Source organism: Crinia signifera, chromosome 7 (assembly GCF_055691185.1).
Source record: "Crinia signifera chromosome 7, ASM5569118v1, whole genome shotgun sequence".
Classification (NCBI taxonomy): domain Eukaryota; kingdom Metazoa; phylum Chordata; class Amphibia; order Anura; family Myobatrachidae; genus Crinia; species Crinia signifera.
This window is the reverse complement of record NC_139223.1, coordinates 155,276,108-155,289,599: the sequence shown is the minus strand read 5'-3', so window position 1 is coordinate 155,289,599 and position 13,492 is coordinate 155,276,108. Positions and strand designations below refer to the sequence as shown.

The following is a 13,492-nucleotide window of genomic DNA, read 5'->3' as shown; positions in this document are numbered from 1 at the left end:
TGTGTTAGCGTCTGAAAATTTTTTGGCCAAAGGAAAAAGGGCTATAATTGGATAGCCCAATAATGACCAATAATAGCCAATTTTTTCATATGAAAAAGTAACGCAACTAATCGGATTACCTCAATAATATTTAATGGTGGAGATTAAAGCACATTAGACTAATTAAACATAAAACAATTTGATCAAATACAGCTGAAAGGTCTGTTCATTGACAAGTTGAACACATATTTTCTTTTCTTGTGGGGAAACAAGTGACAAAATCAGAATGATTGTATAATTTAATGGACATATTACATTGGTATGTAGACATGATATTAACATGTGTAAATGTTTGTGATTAGTTGTAAATCTGCTAAATTTTGATCCATTCAATTGCAGATTTAGACAGATGTGTTAGTAAGAAATGTGTTTTCCATTGCTTCAGGTCTAACTTTCTCTTACAATCTTCCCCTGTTATTTGACACTAAAACGTAACACTCATTGTGTGACGTTGTGAATATTTGTGGTGATCTATGGATGCTTATTTGTGCACTTTAGGTGTCATACAAAGAAAATTTGGGGAAAGCTACACCAACGCCTGTCACTCCAGAGATGGAGAGGGTTAAACGCAACCAGGAAGCAATTAGCTCGGTATTTTTGTAAACCAGACCCCCACCCCCCAAATAAACCCCACTTAAAACGTAACACATTTAATAGTCTACTCTGTGCTGTGTATGGGTTTCTTAATCTATATAGCATTTATAAACTCTTTTTCTCCAAAGGTTTACAATCTTGACTATATACTAAAATATAACATTCAGTGGCTGTTAGATTTCCCTAAATAATATCAAACTCACTGTAATTTAAGCGATCATTTTGATTTAACCAGGTAAAGTCTTTACTGGGTGATAAACATGCTTACATTACTACATGTGGCTAATTAAGGGGTAAAAATGGCTTTAAATACGGGTGTTTAGCGGAATCAGTCAATCGGATTCTATTATAAATTTTGGATTTTTCTTCCAGCTAAATAAATTATAAAATATGGAATTTGAAATACTGATGTTAGATTATGAACATAGATCTGCATATAGATCTGTATCAAATACATTTATAGACCATAGGACAATCAGTATAGCAAAACATTTTCCAGTATTGTTTTTTTTATAGTTTTTAGTTTTAGAATTTGACATTATCATAATCAATTTTGTAATAATTAACAACCCAGGAAATAATTTGGTTTAGAAGGTTTACATCTGTTATCTAAAGATCAGGTAAGCAAAATGTTCCTCAATTCCCCATTGAGAGCTTTGGTTACTTACGGTTTGCTGCTACTACTACCATTTGTGACAAATATTCTTCCATCACTTGGACATAACAGCCATCCTTGCTCAGTCCACTGACTAATTATTTCTTCACCTTCAGGTATTGTATTCTGACAGCTTCCGTAAGCAGATACAAGGAAAAGCTGCTTTCGCGCTCGATACACCCGAAATGAGACGTGTTAGGGAATCCCAACGCCACATTTCATCGGTAATATATATTTTTGTTGTATTTGTGATAAACCCTTGCTGATATGGGATCCAGTCATCTCACAGACATTTAGTTAGGTCGACATCTAATGTTAGACTTGCATTAGTAAGACATTGACAAAAGTTTGACATTTAGGCAAAGAGGCAGGATGAGATGGGGAACCTTAGCCTGGTGGCTATCATGACAGGGAAGGGAAATGGTAAAACACTGATATCCCTAAGAAACGTATCCTTCAAGCCACATAGCAAAGGCTCTCATCTTGTAGGCAGACCCACACCTTTCCCTTTATCTTTTAGATGATAGAGCTGTTCTTTTCAGCCTTTGGTGGAAACTACTGTAAGTATCATGTAATTGAGAACATTGTGACCCTTGCATTGCAACAAAACCAGTCTTTGGAGAATCGTCATTACTTGGATATTAGGGCTCTGAGAATACAGGTTGAGTATCCCTTATCCAAAATGCTTGGGACCGGAAGAATTTTGGATAACGGATTATTCCGTATTTCAGAATATATTTATATTTCAATGATGTATCTTGCATTTATGTTGTACAAACACATGAAATACACACAAATATATTTTATTTGTGCATAAAACAAGGTTTCAAAACATGAAACAAAGCTTGTGTACTATCTCAGAGTATCCTCAGTAGTGCTGTTACAGATGTCCCCAGTAGTGCTTTTAGCAAAAAAAACTAAAATTATTTTTTTTTTCACTTTCTGGAATGTATGGTTTTCGGAATAATTTTGATAACGGATATTTGGATAAGGGATACTCAACCTGTATATGCAAAACAACTCTTGAATTTTGTCCTCTGTGAGGCTTAAAATAGATGGAAGCCTGGTTCAAATGGTTGGTAAAATTGAGCCTCGCCTGGCAAGCCATGTTAAAAAGCCTCCTGGTCCTACATCCATACATTAACAAAGTTATGCAAGGTACAAGTTTTGCATCCAAAGAAGTTAACTTTGGACAGAAGGTGCTGTGCAATTTTAGATTGGACCTTAGAGTCATCCAAACGCTGGTATATTGGTGGTGGGCACAATGTTACTCAATTAGATAATATAGAAAAACGTGACCTTTACATTGATGTTAAATCCTTTTCTGTAGCTTCATTAGAGGGGGCGTATGGACAGACACACTGCATGCTCTACTGTTCCACTACATAGAGAGTATAAGAGGGGAACAATTTCAGCTGCTCTTTCCCAAAGTCTTGTGCCCCCTTCCTCCTTAAAAGGATTCAAGTAAAAAAGAAATTAAAAAAATCCTGTTTTAAAACTAACAATTATGTCTATGCGAGTACTGCACTGCTCCAGTTTACCAATATACAGTATGTATATATGATCTAAATCCATTATTTTATTTTGTCAATTCCAATAATTTGTTGTTGTGCAGTGTATATGAAATGTTTTTATTGAAATCGAATTTTTGATGCTTGCAGGTGAGATACCATGAAGACTTCGAAAAGCAGAAGGGAAGCTTCACTCCTGTGGTCAGTGACCCAATAACAGAAAGAGTAAAGAAGAACACTATTGACTTCAGTGACATTAACTACCGTGGAATTCAGAGAAAGGTTGTGGAGATTGAACGAAAGAGAAGTGAACAAGATCAAGATGCCACAGGTATTAGATGTTTGGATATTATAAACCTCAAACTGTCATTAGGATTAGAGAAATGTATTCATATATAAGTGAATGGATAACTAAATATCTGGTTGTTGAACAGTTTAAAGCTAGGTACACATTTGTCCAATCCTCACCAGATCAAACCCCCATATTAGATAGTTTCGTCTTTGATAAAGGTGTTAGTATACCGAACGGTCAGTCTGAACTGCTGGTGTGCTCTGTTTTTAACAGTCCTGTGAGTGCCACCTGTGTGTTTCACACATCACTCTATATCTAATCTACGTTTGGAGGGCAACCGGGCATGTCTGCTTATTTAAGAGTGCCAGTCCGCAAGCTGCTCCCACCATATTCTACACCCCCTCCTCTATATACTATTGCAACCCCAGGCTACTTGACTCCCAGGAAGCGACACAATATGTGGCAGGGGAATGGCTGTGACCTTACCAGTGGATTGGGAATTTTTGTCATAATGAATGTGGGTGGGAAAATAATTCAGGATCTTAACTTTCTATTTCTTATTTGTAGATCTTAGAGTCTGGCGTACAAATCCAGGATCCGTGTTCGACTATGACCCAGCAGAAGACAACATTCAATCAAGAAGCCTTCACATGCTTTCTGGTGTGGAAATAGGGGGCCTACAACCTACACTAAATGTCCAACTTATAGTGATTTCATGATGGCAAAGCAAGAGTTAGTGCAGGACCAGCACTCAGTCAGTGAGATCTTTATTTCAAATAAGTCCACAAGAGACGAATACTAGCTGCCCAACAGCTGTTTCACTCAATACCAGTTGTCCTCATGGGTATATATATATAACCAAATGAATACATGTGTCACTCCGGGTCTTGGTGAAAACTTAAACTTTACTGTTTATGTCAACGTCGTTTTGGGCATAGCCTGTCTTCAGGACACTTACAGTGGTGTATAACAAATAACAAAGTGTAAATATCACTTTGTTGTACACCACTGTAAGTGTCCTGACGACAGGCTATGCCCGAAACGACATTGACATAAACAGTAAAGTTTAAGTTTTCACCAAGACCCGGAGTGACACCTGTATTCATTTGGTTCTATTATTGGGAGCTTTTACTCCCCAGGAGTGCACCCGGGCAAGCTTTCCACTGCCCCAGGAGTGCTGGGCAACCCACCACACACACACGTGTATATGTACATGTGTACACACACATATATATATATATATACAGAACCAATGAAGACGGGTGTCACTCCGGGTCTTGGTGCAAAAATCAAACTTTACTGTTTATGCCAACGTCGTTTCGGGCATGGCCAGGACACTTACAGTTGTGCAAAACAAAGGCCCTTATTCAGATCTGATCGCAGTACAAATTTGTTCTCAAAATGGGCAAAACCATGTGCACTGCAGGTGGGGCAGATGTAACATGTATAGAGATAGTTAGATTTGTGTACATTATTTTGTTTCTGTGCAGGGTAAATACTGGCTGTATTATTTTTACACTGCAATTTAGATTTCAGTTTCAACACACCCCACCCAAATTTAACTCTCTCTGCAAATGTTACATCTGCCCCACCTGCAGTGCACATGGTTTTGCCCATTTTGAGAACAAATTTGTACTGCGATCAGATCTGAATAAGGGCCAAAGTGTTCTATTATTGGGAGGGTTCTATTATTGGGAGGTCACACTCCCCAGGAGAGCAGCCGGGCAAGCAACTCACTGCCTCTGTCAGTGCAGGAGTGCCGGGCAACTCACCATATCTATCTATCTATATATACATACACAGCCATATCCAATATAGAAAATAAACATAATGTAGTTAGCAGTACTTGTTTCCTAGCACGGCCACACCAATTTTGATCGGGTTGGTCGTGTCGGAAAAAATTGCGTCGGTCGCATCGCATGCGACCAAATTGCTTGCGATGCGACCGACGCGATGGACCCGATTTTCACATTGATTATTTAAAATTTACACTCCTCCGGCAATTTAAAAGTCTAGATTTAGACGTCTAAATCCAGACTCCCTGGAAACCGCTAAGATGGGGGCATCTAAATTTAGTAGGGTATAGGGGTACACTATTAAACCTGTTCGCAATGACACTAGTCGACGTAACAGCTGTCGATCTTGTTAATTCCACTATCCACGCCAACCCGAAGCGTGGCGAGCGCTGCGAGCCCGTGAGGGGCGGTGGTATGCGTCCTACGACCTTTTCATACCCCCACTATCCACGTCGGCGTGGAGTTGATTTTATAAAGTGTGGCGAGCGCAGCGAGCCACCGAGCCCGAAGCGTGGCGAGCCCCGCGAGGGGACGCGGATACCTGTGAAGCCCGCGAGGGGACGCGGATACCTGTGAAGGTATCTGTGTCCGCTCGCCACGCTTCGGGCTCGCCGAGCCCCGCGAGGGGACGCGGATACCTGTGAAGCCCGCGAGGGGACGCGGATATCTGTGAAGGTATCCGTGTCCCCTCGCGGGGCTCGCTGCGCTCGCCACGCTTCGGGCTCGGTGGCTCGCCACACTTTATAAAATCAACTCCACGCCGACGTGGATAGTGGGGGTATGAAAAGGTCGTAGGACGCGTACCGCCGCCCCTCGCGGGCTCGCTTCGCTCGCCACGCTTCGCTCGCCACGCTTCGGGTTAGCGTGGATAGTGGAATTATCAAGGTCGACAGCTGTTACGTCGACTAGTGTCATTGTGAACAGGTTTAATAGTGTACCCCTAGACCCTACTAAATTTAGATGCCCCCATCTTAGCGGTTTGCAGGGAGTCTGGATTTAGACGTCTAAATCTAGACTTCTAAATTGCCGGAGGAGTGTAAATTGCCGGGTTGTCAGCGGTGTGCAGGACTGCAGGGAGTCTGAATTTAGACGTCTAAATCTAGACTTCAAAATTGCCTTATTTTAACATTGAAGCCTATGGCAAAATCGGGTCCATCGCGTCGCGTGCCATGTTAATGCACACGACCGACGTGATGGACCCGATTTTGCCTTTGCCGGAAAAATGGACCTGATTTCAAAGGAAATCGGGTCCATCACGTCCATCGTGTACCTTAACTTAAAGATACACGATGGACAAGATTGTGGCCGTGCTAGGAAACAAGGACCTAGTTAGGCAAAAGGTCGACGTTTCGAGCCACGCCGGGCTCTTTGTCAAGACGCAAGGACAGGATGGGTCACAGCCCCAGAATGTGGGGGCCATCCTGTCCTTGCGTCTTGACAAAGAGCCCGGTGTGGCTCGAAACGTCGACCTTTTGCCTGAGACTTTGGTGATGTATTAAAAAATTTTTATTTGCATCATACTGCTTGAAGACTGGTGAGTGCTCCCTGTTTCTACTATATACATTGGCTGTACCCCCATGGACTGTGGCCTGAGTGTGGCACCCCAGCAGATGTCTCTTGGAAGTTTGTGTGCCGGTTCTACCAAACCTCAATATATATATATATATATATATATATATTGCAGCCTGTGTTTTCTCTCTCTCTCTCTCTAATCCTATCTTCAGTGCTCCCCCCTTTTTCCCTTATGTCTCTTTCCCTCCCTCTTAATATATATCTCTTCCAGGGTCTTTTTCTTTCTCTGAACTGATCCCCTTCTCTCTATCCCCACTTTCCTTCTCTCTCGTTGTTCTCTCTTCGCTCTCTGTTCTTACTAATGAGACTGTAGCACCAGCAGCTAGGTCAGCTGCCTAGAGCCACCACTGGGTCATCCAGCATGCCTGCCTCTTGCAGCATTAAGAGAGTTTTCCTTTCATGCAGTTCAAGCTCGTCGCAGCCGTGAGCACTCCCGTTCTGCTAGTGCTTTGAGCCTCAGCGCTGGAGATGAGAAATCGGAGCCATCTGATCCAGCCGAACATCACCATTCCTATTACAGCAACGGAGGCGTCTTTACCAGCACTGTAACAGGTATAATGACAATAAATACATAAAACTACTCCATACTCTTAGAACACCACAAATACTTACCACTGTCGTTGTTCCATAACACTTATAGGCCACAAGGAAAGTTCACAAATACTGTTTTACCAAGGTAAGTATTCACCTCACAAGAAGGCCTAAAGCAAAATGGCAAACGCTGTAAAGCCTGGCAGTAAGACCGCTTTTAGCAGCAAATTACAGCTAACAGCAAATGCACAGTACATCCTCCATGTGCTCATGATGATCTCTTGCCGTTATAGGTTACAAGCAAGCAAAAACTACAGAACTTCCTCAACAAAGGTCTTCATCTGTGGCCACCCAGCAAACAACAGCGTCATCTGTCCCATCACACCCATCCACTACTGGAGTAAGTGCCCAAGATACTTCATTACAGCATTATTGTGGGTTCATTTTAATGGTTCCAACAAGTACTCAGATTTCATAGATGTGACCGTGCCAATTTACTTGTCCACAAATCATTTTGACCCATCAATTTGTGCTGTATAATGAAAACACACACGTATGGATAGTCTAAGGGGGGAATTCAACCCCCGCCGCTTTTTCCGATGGGGGAAATAGCGATGGGCACCTTTTCAATGCTGTCTTGCCCAACAGCATTGGAGAGGCAGATCAACAGAATGGGCCAGACTTTAAAAGCTATCTGGCCCGTTTTGTCGATAACGGCCGTGAATTGTTGTGATCACGACCGAATATCGACAATCCACATCAGTTTACGCAGACACCAAATCCGAAGAGATGCTCACACATGGCAATCATTCCCAAACAAGGCTGTACTTGGTGAGATCATACTAGAACATGTATTTATTATCAGTTATTTATATAGCGCACACATATTCCGCATTGCTTTACAGAGGATTTTTGAACACTCACATCAGTCCCTGCTTCAGTGGAGCTTACAATCTATAACATAGTGGAAGACCTTTCAGAAATGTAGATTCCAAATATTCAAGTACAACTGGTCATATTTGGTCATATACTGCATGAACAACCTATTGTATACACATGCTAAAAAAAACTCATTTATATTGTACTATGTTTTTACAAGTTGATCTTGTTTTATGAATTTTATGCAATCTTATAGAGCAAGGGTTCTCAAACTATTTTGCTCTGGGTCCATGGTTTGAGAACTGCTGTTATAGAGGAATTCAATTGCTACAGGGGAATTTTTCCCCCCAGCTGTAGTGTTTAGCTATTCTATTAGGGGACAGAAAATGGAACGCAGTGATTTCTATAGAAATCACTGCATCTTTTCCCATGTACCTCCAGAGAAAATTAGTAATTTTAGGAAAAATCACCAGGAATTAGTCCAACAGCCTGCAAGAAGTCATCTCTGACAGCCCATAATAAAATAAATTTTTTTTTTTTACAAAAAACCCCAAACCATTTATGACCACAGTGGTAAAGTAACATTTGAGAACCCTTCATTAAAAATGTATCTCCCTTGTTCTATCTCAACGTGTGCACTTCTTTTTCTAATAACTGGCATTTCCGATTATGTCCCAGGCATATAGGGCCTAATAATGACAGATATGTAAACTCAATGGTTTACGCACATCTCTGATGTTTTTAGAACTGTGTATGAGCAGAAGCTGTACTGTCCACATGCAGATCCAGGACTGCAGTGTTGTGCACAGTGATATCACCATCACAGCATGATTAACACGTGGCCAGCGTTTAGAGGCAGTGATAGGTAGTATTCTAGAAAACAAGGACATTCGATGGTCATGCTTTTGTTCCCATGTCTGGGCATCTTGTAACTTAAGATACTTCTTGCAATTTTTGTATATTTTAACACCGCCAACGCATACAAATATGTAACAGCTGTGCAATTAGTGCCTACCTCTGAATCAGCCCCATAATACAATGATTTTCTCTGGGACGTAGAGCCGCCAATAACATCTGGTGCTTACAACAAATACATCTGTCATATTCTGACAATAACTACATATATTGCATTTCTTTTCCAGAAAACCTTCAAAGCCATGTATGACTACAGGGCAGCGGACAACGATGAAGTATCTTTCAAAGATGGTGACACCATACTAAATGTCCAGACCATAGATGAAGGCTGGATGTACGGAACAGTCCAGAGAACTGGCAAGACAGGCATGCTTCCGGCTAATTATGTGGAAGCCATTTAATAAACTAATGACATCATCCTCCAGCAGTGACACTGCACAAAAACATCAGTGGAGGAACAGCCCTCACCACATTCTCTTGCCTTATCTTCAATAAAAAAAAAATCAAGTATTAACATCTTCTGTATTTTCCTAACATTGGACTGATCGGCAACTGTACTTAATATCAGATTTTTCTTGTTTAGAGTAACATCAGAATACACCAGGATTATATAGATTGCCCTTGGTTATGACTAACTCTAGAATGACATATTTTAGTAAGAGAACATGAACGTTACCACCTTATCTATTTGTCTATTCAATAGGTTTCAACAGGTTTCTTACTGTACACAGACTTGACATACTTCTTGGAATTGTAAAATCCACCATGATACATTGTTTTAAGCAATTGCCCTAGGAGATCACAAAAAGGAAGAGCCTCTCCCCTCCTCTGCTTGTGAACGCTGCATGCATGTGATTATGTTCTAGGGTCAATAACCCATACTCCCTGTACATTAGTGAACAATAAAGCTGGGGTTTCTGCAGTATTTTATTGTGCTGATAAATCAGAATCGAAAATGATTTTGTTTAAACTCAATAGTTAGATTGATTTAACTTTATTTAAACTCTTTGAACCAAATATGTCCCCCCCTCACATAACAAATTGGGTGGGCCGATGACTGGAAGCAAAGCAGAAAGCTGCTCTATGGAAGACATATTCTCAGCTTTACAAATACAGTTACACACTTTCCCCTGGTAGAATATGAGTGTACTTGAGGTAAAAAAAAAAGTGGTATTATGTTTCAAACCATTGACTAAAGAATCTGCAATCACGGAAATCTACACTGACCCCTGTGTTAATACTCCCCTTTACCATTTTAGCACGATTTTGCATTTACCCCATAATAGGTAGTCGTAAGTACCATAATATGTCTTCGGTAAGTACCTGGAGAGTTTGAGAGAGAGATTTTAGTTACATATATTTGCAAAAATATAGTAAGCCCCCAGGCCTCGGCAAGGTCCATACACTGCATGATAACAGTACCCACTCTGCGCTATATATAACTCTCCACTGTAAGGCTACAAGATAACAGCATTTACCAATATAACTAAATTGATAGCCATAGCCAGTCAGTCACCCCTCGAGGCACTACAGGAATGAGCATGCCGTCCAAATGCAGGTCCGATCATAGACGTCGGCAAGATACAGGCTATTGCATTTACTACTTACGGGTCTCAATTAATTAAGCCGCGAGGGAAGCAAGTTGGTGTTCTAACATGTGGAAATTCTTCCAAAGTCCGCATCTCGCATTCCAATGTGGGCCCAATCTCCCGCTATGCAGGGCCGGTCCAAGGCACTGGAGCGCCCCAGGCGAGTCAGGGTGGGGGCGCCCCGGTGCCGGGGGGGGGGGGGTGTACCTGTCCTGCGGCTGTGTATATAAAGTTTGCGGCGGCAGCGGGGGGTCCCTGCAGTCAAGAAATAACGAGCGCTATCCAGTATCCGCCTGGCTACGCGGAAGCGCTTCTGTTGTGAAAACACTGGCCGCACGGCGCGCGCTGATTGGCTGAATCTCAGCCAATCAGCGTGCGGCCAGTGTTTCCACAACAGAAGCACTTCCGCGTAGCCAGGCGGATAGCGCTCGTTATTTCTTGACTGCAGGGACCCCCCGCTGCCGCCGCCCCAAGCTTTATATACACAGCCGCAGGACAGGTACCCCCCGTGGCGGGGGGGGGGGGGGGGGGGGGGGCGAAATGCCGCCCTCCAGTGGCCGGCGCCCTAGGCAAATGCCTAGATTTGCCTAGTGGTGGCGCCGGCCCTGCCGCTATGGGGCTGCAAACACAGCAAGTTCAGTTGGACTGTAGGTACAGCACACAGATACACATTACTACTGTATGTTGTGTCTAACTGAATTGACATCTTAGTTAAACTCGCCCTCTTGAACATATCACTGATAAACTTTTGTTTCAGTAAACTTTACACAGGAAGTCTAAATGGATTGATGTTGTCCCAAAAATTGTGCGTCAGGAGAGTACACTCAAAGTTGTAGTGCAGAACATTTTACAGGCAAAATTTGATGTCCATAGCCAAAAACACATTGGGGACGATTCAGACCTGTACGTTCTGGTCCGAATTCACTCCCCTGTCTGATTGTGGCGGCCTGTGCATAGGTGCTAATGCTCAAGTGCAGAACATGGCAGTGAGCACCTTCGGTGATATTTTCAGTCGCCAGGATGCTCACTGCCAGATTGACAAGCAGGGGGTGCTCCAGGGTGAACACCTGGCATTTTATGGGCATGCCCACAAAACCAGTGGGCACACCCCAAGAAATGCAGGTGTTCCCCTGCCTGCTTAGGGTGGGGGCTGACATCAGTTTGCAGAAGACAGTAAGAAGTCTTTCCACCCAGCTGCATGCAGAGGAATTTTACCTCTGTGTGGGCGCTTGCGAGCGGATGTGCAAGTATACACATCCGTACTGTGTACTATATTTGTAATGTAAATATTTACCCTTCCCAGTCCCCTCAGTAATGAGATTTGGAATGATATGCATTTAAAGATGTATTGGGCAATTCTCCAGATAGTGAAAGTCCTGTGCATCACACACTTTTATTTTTCTCCTTTTAAACTGGTCTGTTAAATTTTTTTTTTGTTATTTTGGAAAATTGAAGTATAATTTAGATTTGTATTTCGAAGACGTTAGTAGGGCAGAAAATGATTGTGCATTTGTGTGTGTGTGTGTGTGGGGGATTGGACTTTCAATATTCAGACTTTGCAGCAAACCTTTTGCTCTGGCTTGGAATATCAATTAATGCCCAGACACAGGTCAGCTACATCTCTATTTAACCTTCACATGGATGGCTGATGGGTTGTGTGGAGCTGTGGAGTGTTGTAGTGTAAAGTATGATGAAATATGTATCAGAATTTCAGAGATAAATAGGAGGACAAAGATCAAACTTCTAACCTCCCCCAATGGACTGCTATTAGCATTCAACAGTATCCAGCTGCCTTTCTGCCATCTCCTCATGGATGTCTGATCGCTCTCTGAAGCTCAACATGGACAAAACCAAAGTCATAATTTTTCCTCCAACCAGTCTCTAGCCCCCTACCCCCAGTATCTCCATCAATGTGGATAACACCATCATCTTCCCTGTTGCCCAACTCCGCTGCCTGGGTGTTACTCTTGACTCCTCTTTCTTCTTTGCCCCCACATTGAATCCCTGGCTCAATCCTGTAGGTTTCAGCAACGCAACATTGCTCGCATCAGGCTGTTTCTCTACCAGAGTGGCACTAAACGTATTCATCACTCGCTGGTCATCTCACAGCACAATTACTACAAGTCTGCTCACTGGCCTCCCACAAAACCAGCTCCACTCTGCAGCTAGACTTCTATTTCTCTCCTACAACTCCACTTCTGCCAAGCCCCTCCTAGAAAATCTACACCAGCTCCCATTCCCCTACAGAACCCTCTTCAAACTCCTCACTCACATTCAAGGCCCTTTTCTAATTCCACTGCTTTCTACATCTCCAACCTCATTACCCTACAAACTCCTCCCCATTCTCTCTGGTGGCCAATTAGGCTATCCTGGTCGCTGCATCCGATGCACATATTCAAGATTTTGCCCTGCTGTCCCCCCTTCACTGTAATTAGCTTGCTTGCTTGATTAGAATTTTAAGTGCTGGCAGAATTCCCCAAGGAAGTTTGTATCACCAAGGTGGAGAATAATAAAGTAAATGTCACCAATAATATTCCACCGCAGTTTCAGACATTTCACATCCAATTTTATGTATTGTACGATTTTTTTTTCAGCTCCTTTCCCCATTTGTAGAAGCTTCAGCTCTGTCTTATCCACTGCAACCGGTGTTGCTAAAATATATTTCTCTGCTTGACTGCCCTGGCAGCTTGGTTCTGTGTAGCATACAAAGTCTCCTCTTCTAGTTATAACTGCTGCTCCTGCAAGGCTATCTCCTTTTGTATATTGACATCATCACCTCTCTGATGTTCAACTATAGGCTGCAGCATTTTCTGGAGAAAATCACCGCATACAGCGATCTGGCGGAGGATCTCAGAACTACTTTGAGGGGAGATCACTTTACTATTGAGATTGATAATCTTGTAGAAAGTGATGAGGGGGGAAAGCCCAGGAAGCAGCCAAAGACTCTTAAGTGAGGAAGAAATATTGGTTAGTAGCAATGCCTTACCCTGTAACTTAAGACCCACTAAAATCTAGGCATTTTGGAGCAGTATGTCATTTGCGTATCTCCAGAAAATTGCCCTAGTTAGATTTGTAAATTAAACAAATACGTTTAATAAAGCTCGACTGCAATGCAGTTT

The 13,492-nt window shown here is 42.4% G+C and overlaps 1 protein-coding gene across 1 annotated transcript in view; it reads left to right on the top strand.

Annotated features, from left to right (window-relative positions):
* Window positions 1–9,690, top strand: part of NEB (nebulin) — a 172,025-nt gene extending 162,335 nt beyond the window's left edge. Inside the window, exons 136-143 of the mRNA XM_083155043.1 lie at window positions 538–630; window positions 1,405–1,512; window positions 2,950–3,130; window positions 3,659–3,751; window positions 6,871–7,011; window positions 7,100–7,135; window positions 7,284–7,390; window positions 9,012–9,690. Of these exons, the coding sequence (XP_083011169.1) occupies window positions 538–630; window positions 1,405–1,512; window positions 2,950–3,130; window positions 3,659–3,751; window positions 6,871–7,011; window positions 7,100–7,135; window positions 7,284–7,390; window positions 9,012–9,185 (933 nt within the window). The 3' untranslated portion in view covers window positions 9,186–9,690. The remainder of the gene's footprint in view (window positions 1–537; window positions 631–1,404; window positions 1,513–2,949; window positions 3,131–3,658; window positions 3,752–6,870; window positions 7,012–7,099; window positions 7,136–7,283; window positions 7,391–9,011) is intronic.
* The last annotated feature ends 3,802 nt before the right edge of the window (window positions 9,691–13,492 follow it).